The sequence below is a fragment of the Girardinichthys multiradiatus genome, chromosome 14 (genome assembly GCF_021462225.1).
Source record: "Girardinichthys multiradiatus isolate DD_20200921_A chromosome 14, DD_fGirMul_XY1, whole genome shotgun sequence".
NCBI classification, from domain to species: domain Eukaryota; kingdom Metazoa; phylum Chordata; class Actinopteri; order Cyprinodontiformes; family Goodeidae; genus Girardinichthys; species Girardinichthys multiradiatus.
The window spans coordinates 16,461,525-16,478,843 of record NC_061807.1 but is presented as its reverse complement, the minus strand read 5'-3'; the positions used below and the strand labels follow the sequence as shown (position 1 = coordinate 16,478,843).

General features: G+C 40.1%; 1 protein-coding gene across 1 annotated transcript in view; it reads left to right on the top strand.

Annotated features, from left to right (window-relative positions):
• Positions 1-17,319, top strand: part of fgf11a (fibroblast growth factor 11a) — a 126,450-nt gene that overhangs the window by 77,638 nt on the left and 31,493 nt on the right. Inside the window, exon 3 of the mRNA XM_047387003.1 lies at positions 7,512-7,615. Coding sequence (XP_047242959.1) covers positions 7,512-7,615 — 104 coding nt within the window. The remainder of the gene's footprint in view (positions 1-7,511; positions 7,616-17,319) is intronic.

The following is a 17,319-nucleotide window of genomic DNA, read 5'->3' as shown; positions in this document are numbered from 1 at the left end:
TTCCTTCAGGCTGGGAGACTGCGTCTTTGCCGGGGCTTTTCTCGAACACCGTTTGCGTCTGCGGGGCCTCGGAGAGACAGTCAGCAATGCTTGTACCTTAATTCATGAATGAAAATACCGGATACACAAACAGTATTTCATTCTACTTAACTTTGCATATGATCGATGATCGCATGGCTTTGGATCCATTTTTATGTCTTTTTGCCAGCAAAAGACATTCGCACGCTGGGCCTCTCCTGAACCGTCCTCCTCGAAGGCCGTGTGGAAAGAGAGCAATATGTGGGAAGGGTGGGGGTCTTATACGGGCAGTGGCATCACTGGGAAGTCCTCTGCTAACCCCCTTCCCCCTTCGGAGTTGTGCTTTATTTCGGGTAATGGCGCCACAGGAAGTCCGCAGTTACCCCCTTTCCTGGCTGTGCTGGAAGAAGGTTAATGCACTTTATTTTGAAAAGTTCCAGAAAAGTATGTACCGGAGTTTTAATGTGGAAATCCATGGCTGTAGGTCCCAACACAGTTATTTGAGTCATGTAATAATTACACTCCTCTTTATTTGGGTAAGAAAATATAATAAGAAAACTGGGGTATGATGGTCATTTATTATATAGGTGCTTATGTTTGAATAATTAATGAAGGAGGCAGGGATTTTCTGTAAATTTGAGCTAATTTGCACATGGTCTTTGATGCAAGAACAAAATGGTTTCCAAAATTGAGCTCATGGCATTTATATTTTATAAACGCACAAATCTTTTATATTAAAATCCGACAAGTTGTATGGTTGGCTCTGCCACAAAACCAAGGGTTACCACTTGGATGCTCATAGTGTCAAACGCTGAGAGTACAAAGTACTATCAAAAACTAGTTAGGTGACCTATGAAAAACCCTTGTATAATTTAGTTTTTCCACATGAAGACAGTTAAAAAAATATAGCTGCTTAAATGAAACATATTGCAAACTTGTGAACTTTGTTTCTGCACATATCTGTTCAAACAAGTAGTCTATTTAGTTTTCAACCTGTAAGCTAGTTAGTTGCAAATGCCAATAGTAGGCCTGATTTAGACACTTTACCTATTCTTTAGAAACTGTCTATTTAGCTTGGAAAGAGTTACAAAATCCATCTTGGGTAAGGACAATAGTGATGCTAAGTAATGCCTCCTTTGGCTTTCATTTTGGAACTATAAGCTGGTTAGCTTCAGATGCTAGAGCCCCTTTAAAGGTATGAATTTATCCTTTCTTTACAAATTGGAAAACATATTTCTTTATTTTGGAAAGGTTAAAAAACACAACCATCTAATCTACAGTAGGGAAAACAGTCTTTAGATTGATAGACTTACTAAACACAACTATCTAATCTGTTTCACTAAGGAGAATGGATCTTGACAAGTTGGCTAATGCTTTCTTTGTTTTTCATTTTATAGTAGTAAGCTAGTTAACGACAGATGCTAATGGTAAATCTTTGCAAATTTGATTAAGCAGCTCTTGAGTTTGAAGAGTTACGCAACTATTATCTAATCTGCTCAAGAAAAATGGCTCTTGATAATGCTTTCTTTCTATTTTACGAGAAAGCTAGTTAGCTCCAGATGCTAATGGTAAACCTGATTTCAAGACAATTTTCTCCTTTCTTTCAAGATTTGATTATGCAGCCCTTTAGTTTGCAAAGAGTTACAAAAGTCAACCTGCATGAAAAAGGAAAATGTCACTTGATAAGTAAAGTTAATGTAAATTTCTTACTCTAGATTCTATTTCATGTTTTAGACATGGCCTGTTTTCTTTATTCTTTGTATGGACTGGGTAAAGAAAAAGGATTGTGTGTGTGTTGTGTGTGCACATGTCTGTCTAACCTTGTGTGGATCAATTTCTGTGTGTGTGAGTGAGTTTCTGATCTATTTGTCATCCTGGCTGCACTCTTAGGTGACACCTTGTTCATTTGCGAAACCCGTTGTTTGAGATGCAGGGATCGATCGAGCAAACAGAAAAGCTGAGCCCTCGAGATAAAGAGAAGAAAGGTAGAGAAAGAAAATATGCAGGTCTGAGATTTATGTGCACGATTTATTACCAATATTTCAACCGTAAAACTGGGCACACGTCTCTATCTGGACTGACAAGACAGTAGATTACAGAAAAAACTTCACAATTACCCTTTCAAACATTCAGTGAGATGCCAAATTACCCAACTTTAGACTTAAAATAGACCTAAAGGTTTCCATTTTAATGATATATTTAAGGACAGAGCTGAAAACTTTATTTGACAGTCTCATAACTGGCATTCATCTGTAATGTTCCCAGAAATTTAAATTTACACCTCATTACATTTTAACAACATAGCTTAGATTTCATTTACCGATGGGTATTACAGACGCTTTCATTAGAGAGTAACTAAACTAATCGATAAAGTGCTTTCTGTTGATTAAGACCATGAAATGTGGAAGAGAGCTTCAGAAGAATTAGACTTTTAAATTTCCCTTGAGAGTCCATTTTAAAGATCGTAACTGGTACACAGATAAGTAACCCCTTTTCATTTATGTCTTATTTTCTTTCCTGAGAGGTAAGTAAGAAAACAGAGATGCAAACTACAGTAGAAACCCAAAATAAAGCCACAGCATGTAGTCAGAGAAATTTAAGATATAGAAACTTGGTGCAACTGGCGGACTTCAACAGCAAGGTTATTTCCTCATTCATTCAAGTCATATGTTGTGTTCCATGTGCTTTAAAAGCACTAAGCTTGAAATGACATGAAACTAGACTTATTTATATTTCAGTTATATGTAGGAAAACCAGTTGGATTTGCCCTCTGAACAAGCATTAGACTGTTCAGTTTTAGGGCTTTGGAGATTTTTTGTATTTTCTTATGTTCACATTTTTCTTTTTCTAAACATTTTCATTGGGTCTGTTCTAGGGATGGGGAAAACATACCCTTAAAAACAGAACTTAGAGTCCAAAGAACATTTGATCTTTACTTTTCAACAATTTGGTAAATTTGTGCCAAGTACGACATCATATCTGTGGTCTCACGCTTCACTATATTCCCACTGGCATAGCTAAAACACACTTTACATGGGTCTGATTGTTAAGAGATGAATTACACAGTTCATGAGAACCCCCAAGTGGTTAAAACATTATTAGCTGTATTACTGAGGAAATAGGTTGGACTCCCCTGCCGTTGGAGCCACATGCCGAGCTGAGTGAATCTTCATCAGTGCAGACTGAGCACCTCCATAGCAAAGCATGAGATTCATTTATGTTATTTTAAGGGCATTGATGTTTTTGTGTAGCAATTTTGCAAATGTGTAAACATGGTGTCTTAAAATAACAATGTCCATGTCACAGATGTCCAACTTGAGGATTTTAGCTGTGCTGGAGATGAAATCGTCTGTTCCATGGTCTCCGATGCATAAAAATGCATATCTGCATATATCATTGAAACACACCACAGATATGCAGTAGTGTAGCAAGGGTATTAATACTTAAAGTATGACATACACTCTTGTTTAGACTGAAAAACGAAATTTTAATTTAAGAGGTAAGTGCAAACATGCTTGATAAAGGTTAGTTTACGGAGTTAGAAGAAAAGTTGTACAATAAAACTGATGCACCAGTCCAACATTTTACAGACATTTAGGGACAATATCCCAATCTCCATTTCCGAACTTGATATTCTTTTTTTTTTTACCGTGTCCTGTCCGGCAGAGTATCGCTCAGAATTGTTGTCTGAGTGCCAAGAATTGCCCAACAGATTTACTTTCACAAACGGAGCATCACAGCTAATGCTTTAAAGCCCTGCTTGATATTTATAAAAGAAACTTTATTATAAACTTCTTTGGGAATATTTCAATTGTTACAGACACGGAGACTGAAATGAAAAGGAAAAAAGAAGCTCAAAAAAGAGAGAGATGGGGGAAAAAGGGGAGAAAAGGAGGAGAGAGTGGAGGAGAGAAAGAAGGATGAAGAGAATACAAGATTACACCCTGCTTGCTTATACACCTGCAGCTGTTTTTTTTTTTTTACAAAATACTGCACGGTACTTATGAATGTAAAATGTACTTAGTGAGAGGTGCAGCCCAATATAGAACATCTGTGTATCTGTCAACACCCGAAACTTAACACCTGTGAGTATGGGTGTGGACGCATTTTGTATACAAGGTTTCTCCACAAAAATATGCAATAGCGAGTGTGAGGACCCACAGGCCTGCCCCATGGTCCTTGGACGGACACTGAGGAGATCCGAGTCGTCCACGCCCAGGCAGATTCAGCCATGGACCCAGAGGCCCAAGACCCCGGGACACACCACCCCCCAAGCAGAGGCCCGACAGAGCCCAGGGGGCCAGGCCCCGGCAAGCAGCCACCGGGAGTGAGCCAGCCCACACCAAAGCACCCAGCCCCGGACACCGAGAACCACAAGTACACCAGCAGGCAGAGACTCCAACCACCGGCAGGCAGTATGGCGGGGAAGAAGCTGATCCAGGAGAGGGAGCAGTCCAAGACCCAACCTGTCGCAAAAAAAAAACAGGCACACACAGTCACAATCACCCACTCCCACCCTCATGCATAAACATAAAATCACTCTCACCCAACGTAAGGATAAACAACAATGGACGTCATACACTCATTCACACTCCCCATGCATACACTATACTCCCAGGTCCAGGCGCCGGTACCCCCTAGGGGCACCCAGCCCCCGGACCCAGGAGGTGGTCCCCTTCCCTCCTGGGGCAGAGGCAGGCAGACAGCACCAGTACTGCCCAGACCCGGGTGACCCCAGCCCGGCATTTGCCCCCCCCCGCCTCGAACCCAGTCCCCAACAACCCCCATCCACCTCCGGTGAGGGGGCTATGTACAAAAAAGGGGTCCACATGGCCCAAAGCAACCCGTCAACTGGAGCCGCCCCAGGACGGAGACGGAGCAGTCCCGACCCCCCAACGAGCTCCGATCCCAACCCCATGAGTCTCCCACCCCCAGTGAACCCCAACAAGAACCTCCCCACAGGGCCACCCCCAACAAGGACACCGATATCGAACACATCCCCCCGAACCCAAACGCCACAAATCCCCACCCCCACAGGGGCACACCCCCACAGGTGAACTCCGTGGCTGAGAAGCCGATGAAGCCACACCCACACAGCGCAAGCTCCACACACAGTCCCGCTCTAAGAACCCCTGCCGCACCTCGCTCCCCCACCACACAGCGCGCCGCAACAGCAAGGCAAGGGTCCCGCACAATGCCACCCCCGCCCACTGGCGCGACAGGGCAGACCCCACCCAGCGCCGCACCCACAACCGGACCCCGACCCCACACCATGACGGGACAAACTCAGGATTTTAGCTGTGCTGGAGATGAAATCGTCTGTTCCATGGTCTCCGATGCATAAAAATGCCTATCTGCATATATCATTGAAACACACCACAGAAATGCAATAGTGTAGCAAGGGTATTAATACTTAAAGTATGACATACACTCTTGTTTAGACTCAAAAACTAAATTTTAATTTAAGAGGTAAGTGCAAACATGCTTGATAAAGGTTAGTTTACTGAGTTAGAAGAAAAGTTGTAAAATAAAACTAATGCACCAGTCCAACATTTTACAGACATTTCGGGACAATATCCCAATCTCCATTTCCGAACTTGATATTCAATTGGAACACACCTCCTTAAGTTATTACCCAATGGCACGTTGAGCGTCATCTCTTCTCTCAAGGTACATAAGAGAGGAATGATAACAACCTGCTTAATGCACTAAAAATAACATAAAATCAAGTAGAAAATCATTACCAGTTTCTCTGACCAGTTTGAATAGTTTTCTGCCTCAATCATCTTTACCTTTCTGGGCAAAGTTGAACAAGGGGAATATCACTTACAGTTATTTCTTGCTTCATTTGCTTGGATTATAGTTGTTAAAGGTTAGTCTGCATTAGATGCATCTCCAATCTTTGTGGATTCATTGAAAAAAACACTTTATAGTACCCAAAGTTCCATTTTATTACTGCCCAACCAGAGACATTTTTCATTTCACTGCAAATAAAATCAAAGTTATTGTCCTTGTTGAGGTATTAGTCTGTGCTTCAGGTCCAAATAAATTTTACTGCCCATACTAACTGCTGCCAGCTAAAAAATTTAAAGGAAAAGCTAATTATTTATATTAGCTAATTATTATAGCGGTGTATTTGATGCACTAGTTTTGATGTGCTTTAAGGAGTCAATCATCTTGGTAACGTTTGGTCATCAAGACATTGTGACAGAGCAGCTGGATGCCAGAGGCTGGAAAGTCAAGATCACAAATTTATTGTGTCAGATTTAGAGGACTTACCCTCAACAGACATGGAAATAACAAAGATCTCCACATGGCCATGAGACGATGTAGAATGAAGGAACAAAATGTGAGCAGAACAATGATAGATGATGAAGATAATTGCTATCGTTTTAATTTGAACAGATAAAGGCTGCATGAACCTGAAGTTTAGAAACAAGCAGAAGTGACTGGATGCATGAGGAGGGAAACACAAAGTAAAATTAAATTAAATTAAAATGAAGTAAGAAAAGAGTGAAATGAATGGATTTATAACAATACTGACTTGAACTCAGAGAATGGAAGAAAAATCTGAATTCAAACAGCTTCGACAAATGTACATCTATTCTATCCTATTCAATTCTATTTTAATCTAGACTTTCCATGTTCTATAGTTTTGTTCTGTCCTTTTCTGTTATGTGGTCTTCTACTGTATTCTATTTCATTCTGTCCTGACTTTTTCTTATTTTTAAATTTTTTTTGTTCTATTCTGTTTTGTTTTATTCTGCTCTGTTAGAATTGGTACAGTTCTGATTTGTTCTGTTTTCTATTGCGTTTTAATTTTCCCCTTCCAAATCTAATCTGCTCTATTCTATTCTGTTTTGTTTTGATCTGTTTTATCTTTTTTTTTTTACTTTCTATTCTCTTCTGCTCTGTTCCTTTCTACTTTATTTCATTCTGTTCTGTTGTGTTGTGTTCTGTTCTGTTCGGTTCTGTTTTATTCTATTCTATTCTATTCTACGAGCATGTGTAACTACCAATACTTTCCTGAAAGTGTGTATATTTCTGTGGATATTTTCCTCTGTTTTGATTGAATTCTGGGTTTATCTGTAGCGCTGTAAAAATCTAAGTGGGTTCCTGGCGAGGGGATCCAGTAAACTGCATCATAGAGTGAGTTTAACTGTGTCAGTAAAGATAAAATCAATTTTCAGCAGGCTCACAAGATGTCACTTTGTAATTTATTGAGTTTGTAAAGCTCTCAGTTGAAGTATCTCTCTGTGCAGCTGCTGTATTCTCTGTATAGCCACGTCCAGGTTTGTCTGTCAGCACCAACAATGCATTTTTCCTCCTTTCCAATCCCCGCGTTCCATATTATCTTGGTCTCATATAGCTCTAGTTATGTATGGATGAACTTCTGAGTTGGAAAAATGGAATTGGGGAGACCATTTCATGCCACATTAAAACACAGGTGTAGAGTTTTTCTAACACCATCTCTTCTTCTCTGTGTCCTGCAGTGCAGTTCAACTTGATTCCTGTGGGACTCAGGATAGTGGCCATCCAGAGCACCAAGACGGGGCTCTACATCGCCATGAACAGTGAGGGCTACCTCTACACTTCGGTACGGTCAGCACACATTCTACTCTGATGCCATGAGATTTTAAAGACCCAATATGTGATTTTATTAAATCTGCCCTGGTTGGAGTAACGTCCCCCTCGCTGCTGGTTTTAGATGAGCGCAGTGTCAGGAACCATGCTTTCCAACCTATTACACAAGTACTTTCCAACAGAGGTAATGTTCCCATATTTTATAGTTTTTCTGTGCTTATGAAAGGTTTTAAAGTCAGTCTGTGTGGCAAGGTCACTCAGCTGAATATCAGGTTGAACACTGATAGCCTTGTAAGATGCTAAATGCGCTTTTTACCAATATTTCATGCTGACATGTTCAGCTTGCAGGTGACACCTGTAATAATATTATTGCAGCCAATCCTGCTACATCAGCATCAAACCACAGTACAACAAATCATTTAGTTTAAGGAACCACCCATTGGTCCCTCCATTATCAAACTGCTCAGTCCATTTAAAAAAAGTTATAATGTGAAACTGCTTTACCTTTTTTCCTACTGCTGGTACTTAAAACGATGTAAAGATGTAGTCACTTTGAGAAGAAAAAAAATGACTAAAAGGTTGTTCTACTTATTTATTCACAAAACACTTGGAAACCAGAGTTTGGACGTTCATCTTCACAAAGCACTAGTAGGGGAAAATTTGCTGCTTAAATTGCAACGCCAAGCAGAAAGCACCTATCTGCTCCCATTTATACTAGCGATTCTTTCGTACCTTTACAATAAAAACAGCACATAGTTATGTAGATAACTGGTAGGACAAAAACCGCCAGATTCTCAAAGAGCAGCGTTGTTTGGGACACGTCATTAGCTTATTGTTTATGGTAGATTTCAACAGTTGGTTCCCCTGTTAGTGAGTCTAGTGAGATAGATTAAATATTTTCATAAAACAGTTAATGTGAAGGACAGAGAAATAAACAGCCATCACCTCATAATTTATGACAGCAAATAACTGAGGACACTTTTTTAGGATATGCCTTCTAATGAGGCTTGTTTGTCAGTTTAAAAGTAGGTATTAAACATACGTTTCATTAAGCCCACATCTCTGTATTAAAAAAATTTGTTATTGGTCTGATGTAATATTCTAATCTTAAATGTCGTGTTGTCCTTAGCTGTAAGCAGAAAATCCTCTTAATTAACAGAAATAAAGACTTGAAAACATGTTTGGGTGTAATTAATCTATACACTCATTAAGATTCACGTGTTTATAACAAATTAGGACGGTGGAGCAGTTGTTAGCACTGTTGCTGTGCAGCAGTAAGGTCCTAGGTTTGAATACCAGCCTCGGCCTTTCTGTGTTTGAATGTTCAACCGATGAATGCATGGGTTTTCTCCCGGTACTTCTGTTTTGTCTCATATTTAAAAACTAGGAGAGGTTATTTGGTCACTGTGTCTCTGTGTTGCCCTGCGATAGACTGAAAACCTCTCCTGTCCTTTAACTCACATCCCGTCTACTGAGACTTGGCTTCCTGTGACCCTGTAAAGATAAGTGCATACAGAAAGTTACACATATATATATATTGTATTAATGCATATGGAAAACCTGCTAAAACAACAGTTTTTTATATTTTCTATTTTTTATAAATATAACATTTTGTGTCCAGAGCTGGGAGTTGCAGACTTTATGACCTAAATATGTTTACGAAGGTAAACAAACAAAAACAGATCTTTATTCCAGTTTTTATTTAGAGATTATTTCTCTGATCATTGGTACCTGATTAATAGCACAGACACAAAATTGTACTGTTCTATCACACCGCAGAGCCTCCATTGGGTCCGTAACCCAGAGAGGTGCGGACATCAGAGGCTTGTTTTATGTCAACAAACATTTGTGTATCAAACCGGCTCCTGCTCTCGCTCACAGCAGCCTCCGCTCGCTGTTTTCTCTGAAACAGTTCACACAGAACATCCTCAGGGTTGGTTAGCATTGATGTGTAGGGAGAAGCGTCAGAGCCGAGCCTCAAAGTTAACAGGGGGATTGAAGCACAGATCATCAACGCTCTTTAACAGGATCCGAATTAAAGTCACCTTTTTTTTTTTTTTATCCTTGTTTGAAGTCAAGCAAAGTGCTCACTTCAGAGTCCATTCAGCTGTGCCAGTGTAGCAAGCTGCCTGAGTGGAGGAGAGGAGGTTTCTGTCAGAAGGAACACAGGGATGGAAACTGCTTCTTATGCTGTCACATATACAGAACCGGAACATCATTCAGCTGTTGAGAATGGCTCGTTGTTTCATGTTGTCCCCTTGTTCTACCAGCTTCTCGCTGTTTTGCAGCTTATAGTTCCTTTCACACACATTCAAGCTGAACTGATCTTCATAGTTTTCCATTAATAAAATCTGAACCGTACTGATGCATCACCACGATGAAAGCTGGTGCTGAGTTAAGCTTGCATGGCTGGTTCTGCCAGCATCCAGTGAGACCAGGAGCGGGTTACAGAAAAACTGACAGATTTAACATTACCTGCAGATTTTTGTCTGTGATGTTAGTATAGCTCAGGCCAGGTTTCCTAGCTGCCCTGGGTAAAGATGTGTAAAAAAACCTCAACATCAACTCACCTTATATTGTAACAGAGCATCTCTCCTGGATAATCTGGAAAAATACAACCTTTAATTTCATTAAGTGGGGAAAATTCTCTATATTTATTAAGTGTTAGCCTTGTGGGTGTTTTTAATCTTTGAGTATTTCTGATATGCGTATGTGTATTTTGTATGTGCATCCAATTATGTGAAAAAGAAAGTACACCCTCTCTAAATAAAAAGTACATTGTCTTTGCCGGGTTCCAAAATTATTTTAATCTAATCTCAATTGCAGAAAATACACAACTGATTCCACTATTTTAATGAAATATGAAGCCGAAATGGAAAAGCTGTGTTTGGAAAAACTAAGTAAACCGTTACTGCTTCCTTAATAGTGAGTGTAGAGTTAATTGTCGCTGTTCAAATGCACTTGATTAACCGATTATCATCAGTGTGACCACCTCTATAGAGAAGAAGTTTGCTGTTCTCTAAAGCGAATCGGGGTGTGTTAACAAAATGCAGGGAAGGAAAGGTATCAGCAATAAATATATGGTGTTTTTACACTTTTAGTTCATTTACTTTGGTCAGAATTAGTTATTGAGTTGCTAACTTGCAACTTTTTGTGGTGGTTTGGTTGTTGTTGACAAACAAAACTCCAAGTGAACTAAAAACTGTAACTAAAAACAACATGAGAACGTTGAGTCTGTCTGTTAGTCAGATGTGTCCCTGCTAGGAGAACCAAAGGTGAATACAGGTAGCAGATGCAGCTCTGAGCCAATCCAAACCACAGAGAATTTAATCTTCCTAATAGTATTTTTCTGGGTACTATTGCAAGGAAAATTACCTTGTAAATATACCACATGATTTTGAGAAGACATCTTAAAAGTTGGATGGGGCTTCATGCAAACAAAACGTGTGGCCATTGTTTATTATTTTGTTTACTTTACCCACAATGCAACACAGACCTGGCTACAGGAAGGTATATGGCTCAACATTTCAATGAACACCTGGTTATCTGTGTCGTTTGAGGTCAGATCACATTCATACCATAAGCGAATTGTTCTAGAGTTAATTTGGAGCTGAACAGAGACCACCTCCTCCAAAAGGTGTGGTTGTTCTGGTCCGCACCCTAATGTGACTGCTGTTTTCACATCTACACAAATCAACTGAACCAATGGGAGAAACAAACCAGAGTTTGTTTTAAACAAACTAAATACCTCAATTGCTTCTCTAAATACACTTAGAGAAGAGATTTTTGCTGCTTATCATTCTGGAAAACGTTGTAAGTGTTATGGTTTGCGAGATATAGGACCCCAGAATGCAGACGAGCAGGCAGCGTGATGGTAAGTGAAAAAGGTTTAATAACAAAAACTCACTCTCAGCAGGAGGCAGGAACAAAACAAAAAACGGGCAGGCGAGACAGGCATGGCATGATCAAAAAACAAGACATGATCTGAGAACTAGACTTGAGCATCATTTGAACGACAAGACATGATCTGAGAAATGTTTCCGTGATGACTAACTGAACAGGTGTGTATATATGGAATGAAAACCAGTTGGAGCAAGGAGACAGATTAACTTTGAGCAGGTGAACCGAATAAACTTTATTGACAGACAGAACAAAACGTGGCTGTGGCAAAAACAGAGACTATAATATACAAACAAAACCAAACTTGACAAAACGTGAACAAGACTAAAACATGACTAGAAAAATAATAAACAGAAGCATGATTCAAAATCTAAGCAGTGAAAAACATATAAGGAAAGAACCAAAAACCATACAACCCCAAATCATAACAGTAAGGCCATCTCAGCTTAACTCAACTTAACTCAACTCAACTTCACTCAAACAGCTTAAAGTCCATCATTCTACAGAGAAACAATGTTAATCCCGAAAATTGACATTCCAGCAAATGCACCCCAAGGTCAGATCGTGTAATGCTCTGAGAAATGCAAAGATATCCATCTTATATTCTTCATGCCTCAGTTATGATGAATGTTAAAGTTCAGGAAAATTAGTGAAAGACCAAACAAGTATTGCTTAGCAATATGACTTTGGTTTGCAAAGTTGCTCCAAAATGAATCAGACGACCAAATGACATTCTGGAACAGTCATCATGATGCACAGACCAACCAAACACAGCATATCAACACAAACACCTCATATCAATGGTCCGGCATGGTAGTGGAGGGCTGATGATATGGGCTTGATTTGCAGCCATGGGACCAGGGCACCTTGCAGTCATTGAGTCAATCATGAAATCTACTGTATATCAAAGTATTCTGGAGTAAAATCAAAAGCTGAAGCCTGATCCAAACTGGGTCATCAACAGAACAATAATCCCAAACAGAGCAGTAAATCTACAACAGATTGACTGAAAAAGAAAAGAGCAAACTTTTTGCTATGGCCCAGTCAAAGTTCAGACCGCAGCCTGTCTGAAGTGATGTGGTGGGACCAGAAGAAAGCTGTGCAGAAACAAATGTCTGCACACCTCAAAGAACCAATGCCATGTTTTATACTGCCTTAAAAGTCAGGCTGAAATCAATTTAAAAAAAGCTTTAGGTACTGAATGAAGTTGATTTTAAGTGTCCAACCCCTCCCCCCACCCACATCTTAAAAAAGTCTGAGCTGTCTCCTCTAATGAGCTCCAGAAAACGTCCTTTCACCATATTTCCGGTGCTTGTAACGATACTATCCCCAGCAGATAGCAAAATCTTGTACAACCATAAACACACAGAAAGTCTGAGTATACCCGGCTGTTCCCCTGCCAGAGAAGGTGACCCATTTTAACAGAGGGAAATAACCACAAGAAGGGAGGAGTGTGGAGAAGAATCCTCTGGGAAAATCCCCCTGAGAAGAGAAACTGAGAGCGGACAAAGAAGATGGGCCGACTTTCTTCTTTGTAACATTTAAAGTTTTGGTTTAGATGTTGTCTTGTGCACGTGAAGCAGCGAGAGAAGAGATCAAGAAAACAAAGGGCAATAAAACATAAGACCTTGTTTTTGTGTGCATGCATCAAACCATCTTGATTTTCTTTGTCTCTCAAGTCAAAAAGCTCAGCTGCAGAGTTTTAGAAGCGTTTCTGCCGGCCTGGATTAATCTTTCATGGACCTCTGTGGTGTGCTGGCCTCCCTCTACAGCCACACACAGATAAGGAGATAATTACAACACTTATTTAAAGGACTGGGAAATAAAACACCCCCTCCTAGCTGGTCCTTGGCCAGTAATGACTCACAGACAGACAAAAGTACTTTTCTGCCCCATCGTTTATCTTTATTTCTCGCTGTCCGATTTCTTGGTTCTTTTTTTCTTGCTTATTTTTTCAGTTTTATTCTATCTTGTTTGTCATCACCTCCCATTTCCCAGAATTAGATTTAAGTCCGTGATTTAATGATTGATGACAACTTTTAATGCACTGAGACATTTGTGATGACATCAGTTACAAGCTTATTATAGCCCTGTAACAGATTAAAAATGTGCCCGATCATTTATTCTTTCTTTTTTTATCTTGCCGTGAGAAATGAAGGAGCTCAGAAGAGGAAAATACGTATTTAGAAAACTGCAGTATCAATTTCCAGTAATTATCATCTGTATTGTTTGAGTGCATGTAGCAAGTGACATGTCGTGTCATGAAAGCATCTGGGCTAATAAAGCCGAGCAAAACCAGGCATATGTCTTTATATATTGTGGTATAAATGCAACATTTTAATTGTGGCTGTTGGAACAGGGTCTGGGTTTATGTGCAGTCTGGAAAACCATCAAAGGTGTGGAATATGATTTTCTTCCATGTCTGGATGAGACTAGTAGTCCTTCCTTCCTTCCTTCCTTCCTCCCTTCCTTCCTTCCTTCCTTCCTTCATACATTTGTTCATTTCTTCCATCCTGTTTTGTTTCTTCCTTCATTCCTTCCTTCGATTCTTTCCTCATCCTTCCATCCATTATTTGTTTATTCCTTCTGTTCTTTGGTTGTTGTCTAATATTTTTTTCTTCCTTCAGTACCTTTTGCCAGTTCTGTTTACTTACATACTGAAAGAGTTCCTGATTTTTGCTTAGTCAGGTGAGTGGCTGTGTGTTTTGTTACGTGAGGCGAACCACGCCTAACATTATAGGAGTGTTGAGCTTGCCCAGGGTGCCATTCATATCCTACATAGCACTGGCAGATGGCATAAATAATGGCATCCAGAATCGAGCCATTGTGGTTCAGGTGGCTGAAGATGTGAGCGAAGGTCAGCAGACACAGAGCACTCCTTAAAGACTCATTAGACAGCATTACCACAATTTTTACATGAGGCTGGTTGGGTGTTTAATTCAACTGCCTGACATGAGGGACATAAAAATGGTAATGTGTCCAAAAGCTTGTCTGCTTGTGGACAGTTGCATGATACAAACCTAAACTAGGGCTCTTCCATCAGGTGCTGTTCATGCTGTCTGATGGAAGGGCTCGAAGGTAGAAACAATAATACAGCAGAGAGTTTGTGCATTTTTTTTTCATTCTTGTGTTGATTTATCTTTTTCAGAGAGATATATAAATTTACGTTTTTTCCTAGCAGCAACTAGTATAAAAGAAAAACAGGCAGTCCTCTGTGCGTTACAGAGGGTAATCATCTCTATGGAAATACTTTCAAAGTTTTGAAGAGTAAATGAGATTTGTTCACCAAAATATAAACAATTACATTTATATGCTAGAGGTCAGAAGGAAAATGGACAAGAGTTCAAAAATTAGTCAGAATGTGACATTTTAATGTTTGCCCACATACGTGTCCTCTTCCTGGTGACACACCTGCTAATCTGCATAATATACAGGCCTGGTTGAGAGAAATGGGCTGGCGGGGCAGTTTAAGCGGCGCAACAGACTGGATCTTAGCGCCAGCAATAACGAACAGGGCTGATTGTTGTCTTGAGGGAAAGAGTGATGGAAAGACTGGAGTATAGCGTAAAGAGAAAGAGGGAGGGAGAGAAGTATGGCCTGACAGGACCAGACTCTAAACAAGCATAACATTTCCTCTGGGAACACCAGCCACCTCCATGCCCATCTCTCTTCCCCCTCTCTACATCACACTTGTACAGCTTTTACTCGCCTGTCAGTCTGTCTTGCTCCCTGTCTGGTCATTTATGTCTCTTGGCATCTCTTGTGGCTTGTCGTTTTTTTCTCTTCTTTGTACCATCTATTGCTTGTTGTCGTTCAGCAAACCTTTTTTATTCAGAAGACACATCCCATTGTTGATGTGCCCCTCATGTGTCCTGTCTTTGTCCTCTGCTTCTATCTTGTTTTTCTCTTTTTGCTTCACCTCTCATCCCATTCACTTTTTCCCTTGATAAATGCAATCATCATGTGAAAACAGTATTTAGTCAGGATCTGAAACATTTAGGTTTGACAAAAAAAGCAAAAGCAAAGAAGAAAAAAAGAAATCCATAAGGGGAAAAAATATACATTCTCACAGCACTGTACAAGTACAGCTAAAAAAATTTGAATATTGTGAAAAAGTTATAGCATATTCATAGAAAGTTGAGTGGAAGGAAAAAATGTGGTAGGAAAAGGGGCACCAGCAACAGGGAAAACAACAGCCTTCTAAGGATTGTCAAGCAAAATCTATTCAACTCAGTGATGGTTTGGGGTCCATGTCATCTGCTGGTGTTGGTCCACTGTGTTTTCTGAAGTCTACAGTCCACTCAACCATCTACCAGGAAATTTTAGAGCACTCCATGCCGCCTTCTGCTGACAAGCCTTATGGAGATGTTGTTTTCATTTTGGAGCAGGACTTGGGACATGCTCTCACAGTTACCAAAAGCTGGTTCAATGACCATGGTGTTACTGTGCTTAATTGGCCAGCAAACTGGCCAGACCTGAACCCCATAGGGATTCTATGGAGTATTGTCAAGAGGAAGATGAGACACCAGACCCAACAATGCAGATGACCTGAAGTCTGCTATCAAAACAACTTGGGCTTCCATTGCATCTTGGGTTTTCATTATCTGTAATCATCAAAATCACAAGAAATAAAGGCTTGAAACGTTTCACTCTATGTGTAATAATTCTATATAAAATATGAAATTCACTTTCTAAAATGAGTTACAAAAACTATATTTTTTTTACAATGTTGTATTTTTGAGCTGTAGTGACAGACCAACACAGGATGTCAATGTACACACCATGACATATAGAGGTCTATGCAGATGTTTGCTGCCATGCTAGTTGCACACCAAGGCATATGAAAGTAAGCTAGCAGGGGTTAATGGAGGCGAGGTGGGACTCTTTGTTATGGCTCCATTGTTTAAAGCTGCTGGGCCATGCTTACCTGTGGGCACCACCTGAAAATTACATTCTGATAAAAATAGTGTTCAGCCACGGACCTGGCCCACTTTATTAGCTGTGTACTCTGGAAAAGCCTTCCGGGTAGAAGGATGGCAGTGGGGTGGGAGGAATGAATGGTTTAACAGGGTGAGGGGTTGATGGGGGGGAGTCGTCTCAGTTGTGCAGTCTAAACCACAACAAGAAATGAACTAACACACACACTCAGTCATACACACTTTCACACACACACACACACACACACACACACACACACACACACACACACACACACACACACACACACAACACACACACTCACCCGTTCCTGTGCAATTCTGCCACCCTCTACATCCCCACAAACACACGAGTGCAGCCAGGTATAAACAATCTGACAGAGGCAGTCAGACATAATTGGGTCGGACTCGATACCCAGGACCAGCTCTGGCCAAACTCTCCACAGCTAACAGGGGAAAGTTGAGTAAAGTATAAACTTCCTTCAGATGACTTTAGAGATGTACACTCAGGAAAGATTAACTCAGCCCCACTTTGGAGAAAGAGGGAATTTAACAGATTGGTATAAACCATACCAACATGACTTTAGGAAGAAGACAAACATCTCCAGTATTAAGTTGTATGTTTCTTTATTTCTGAAAAGAGAGAAGTAAAATTACATAAAAAAAACTAAATTGGACTAGCATTTAACCCAATTGAATTACATTAAAATGATTAAGATATAAATGGCTCTTGTGTATTTGGGTTTGATCTAGGCCTGCTTATTGTTATAGCTTCCTGACATGGCTGGATATGACCTGACAATACATTATTGGACTGGAATAAATTAGATTAAATTTCAGGTATGTTGGGTGAACATTTTATCATCAAATATTACTAAAA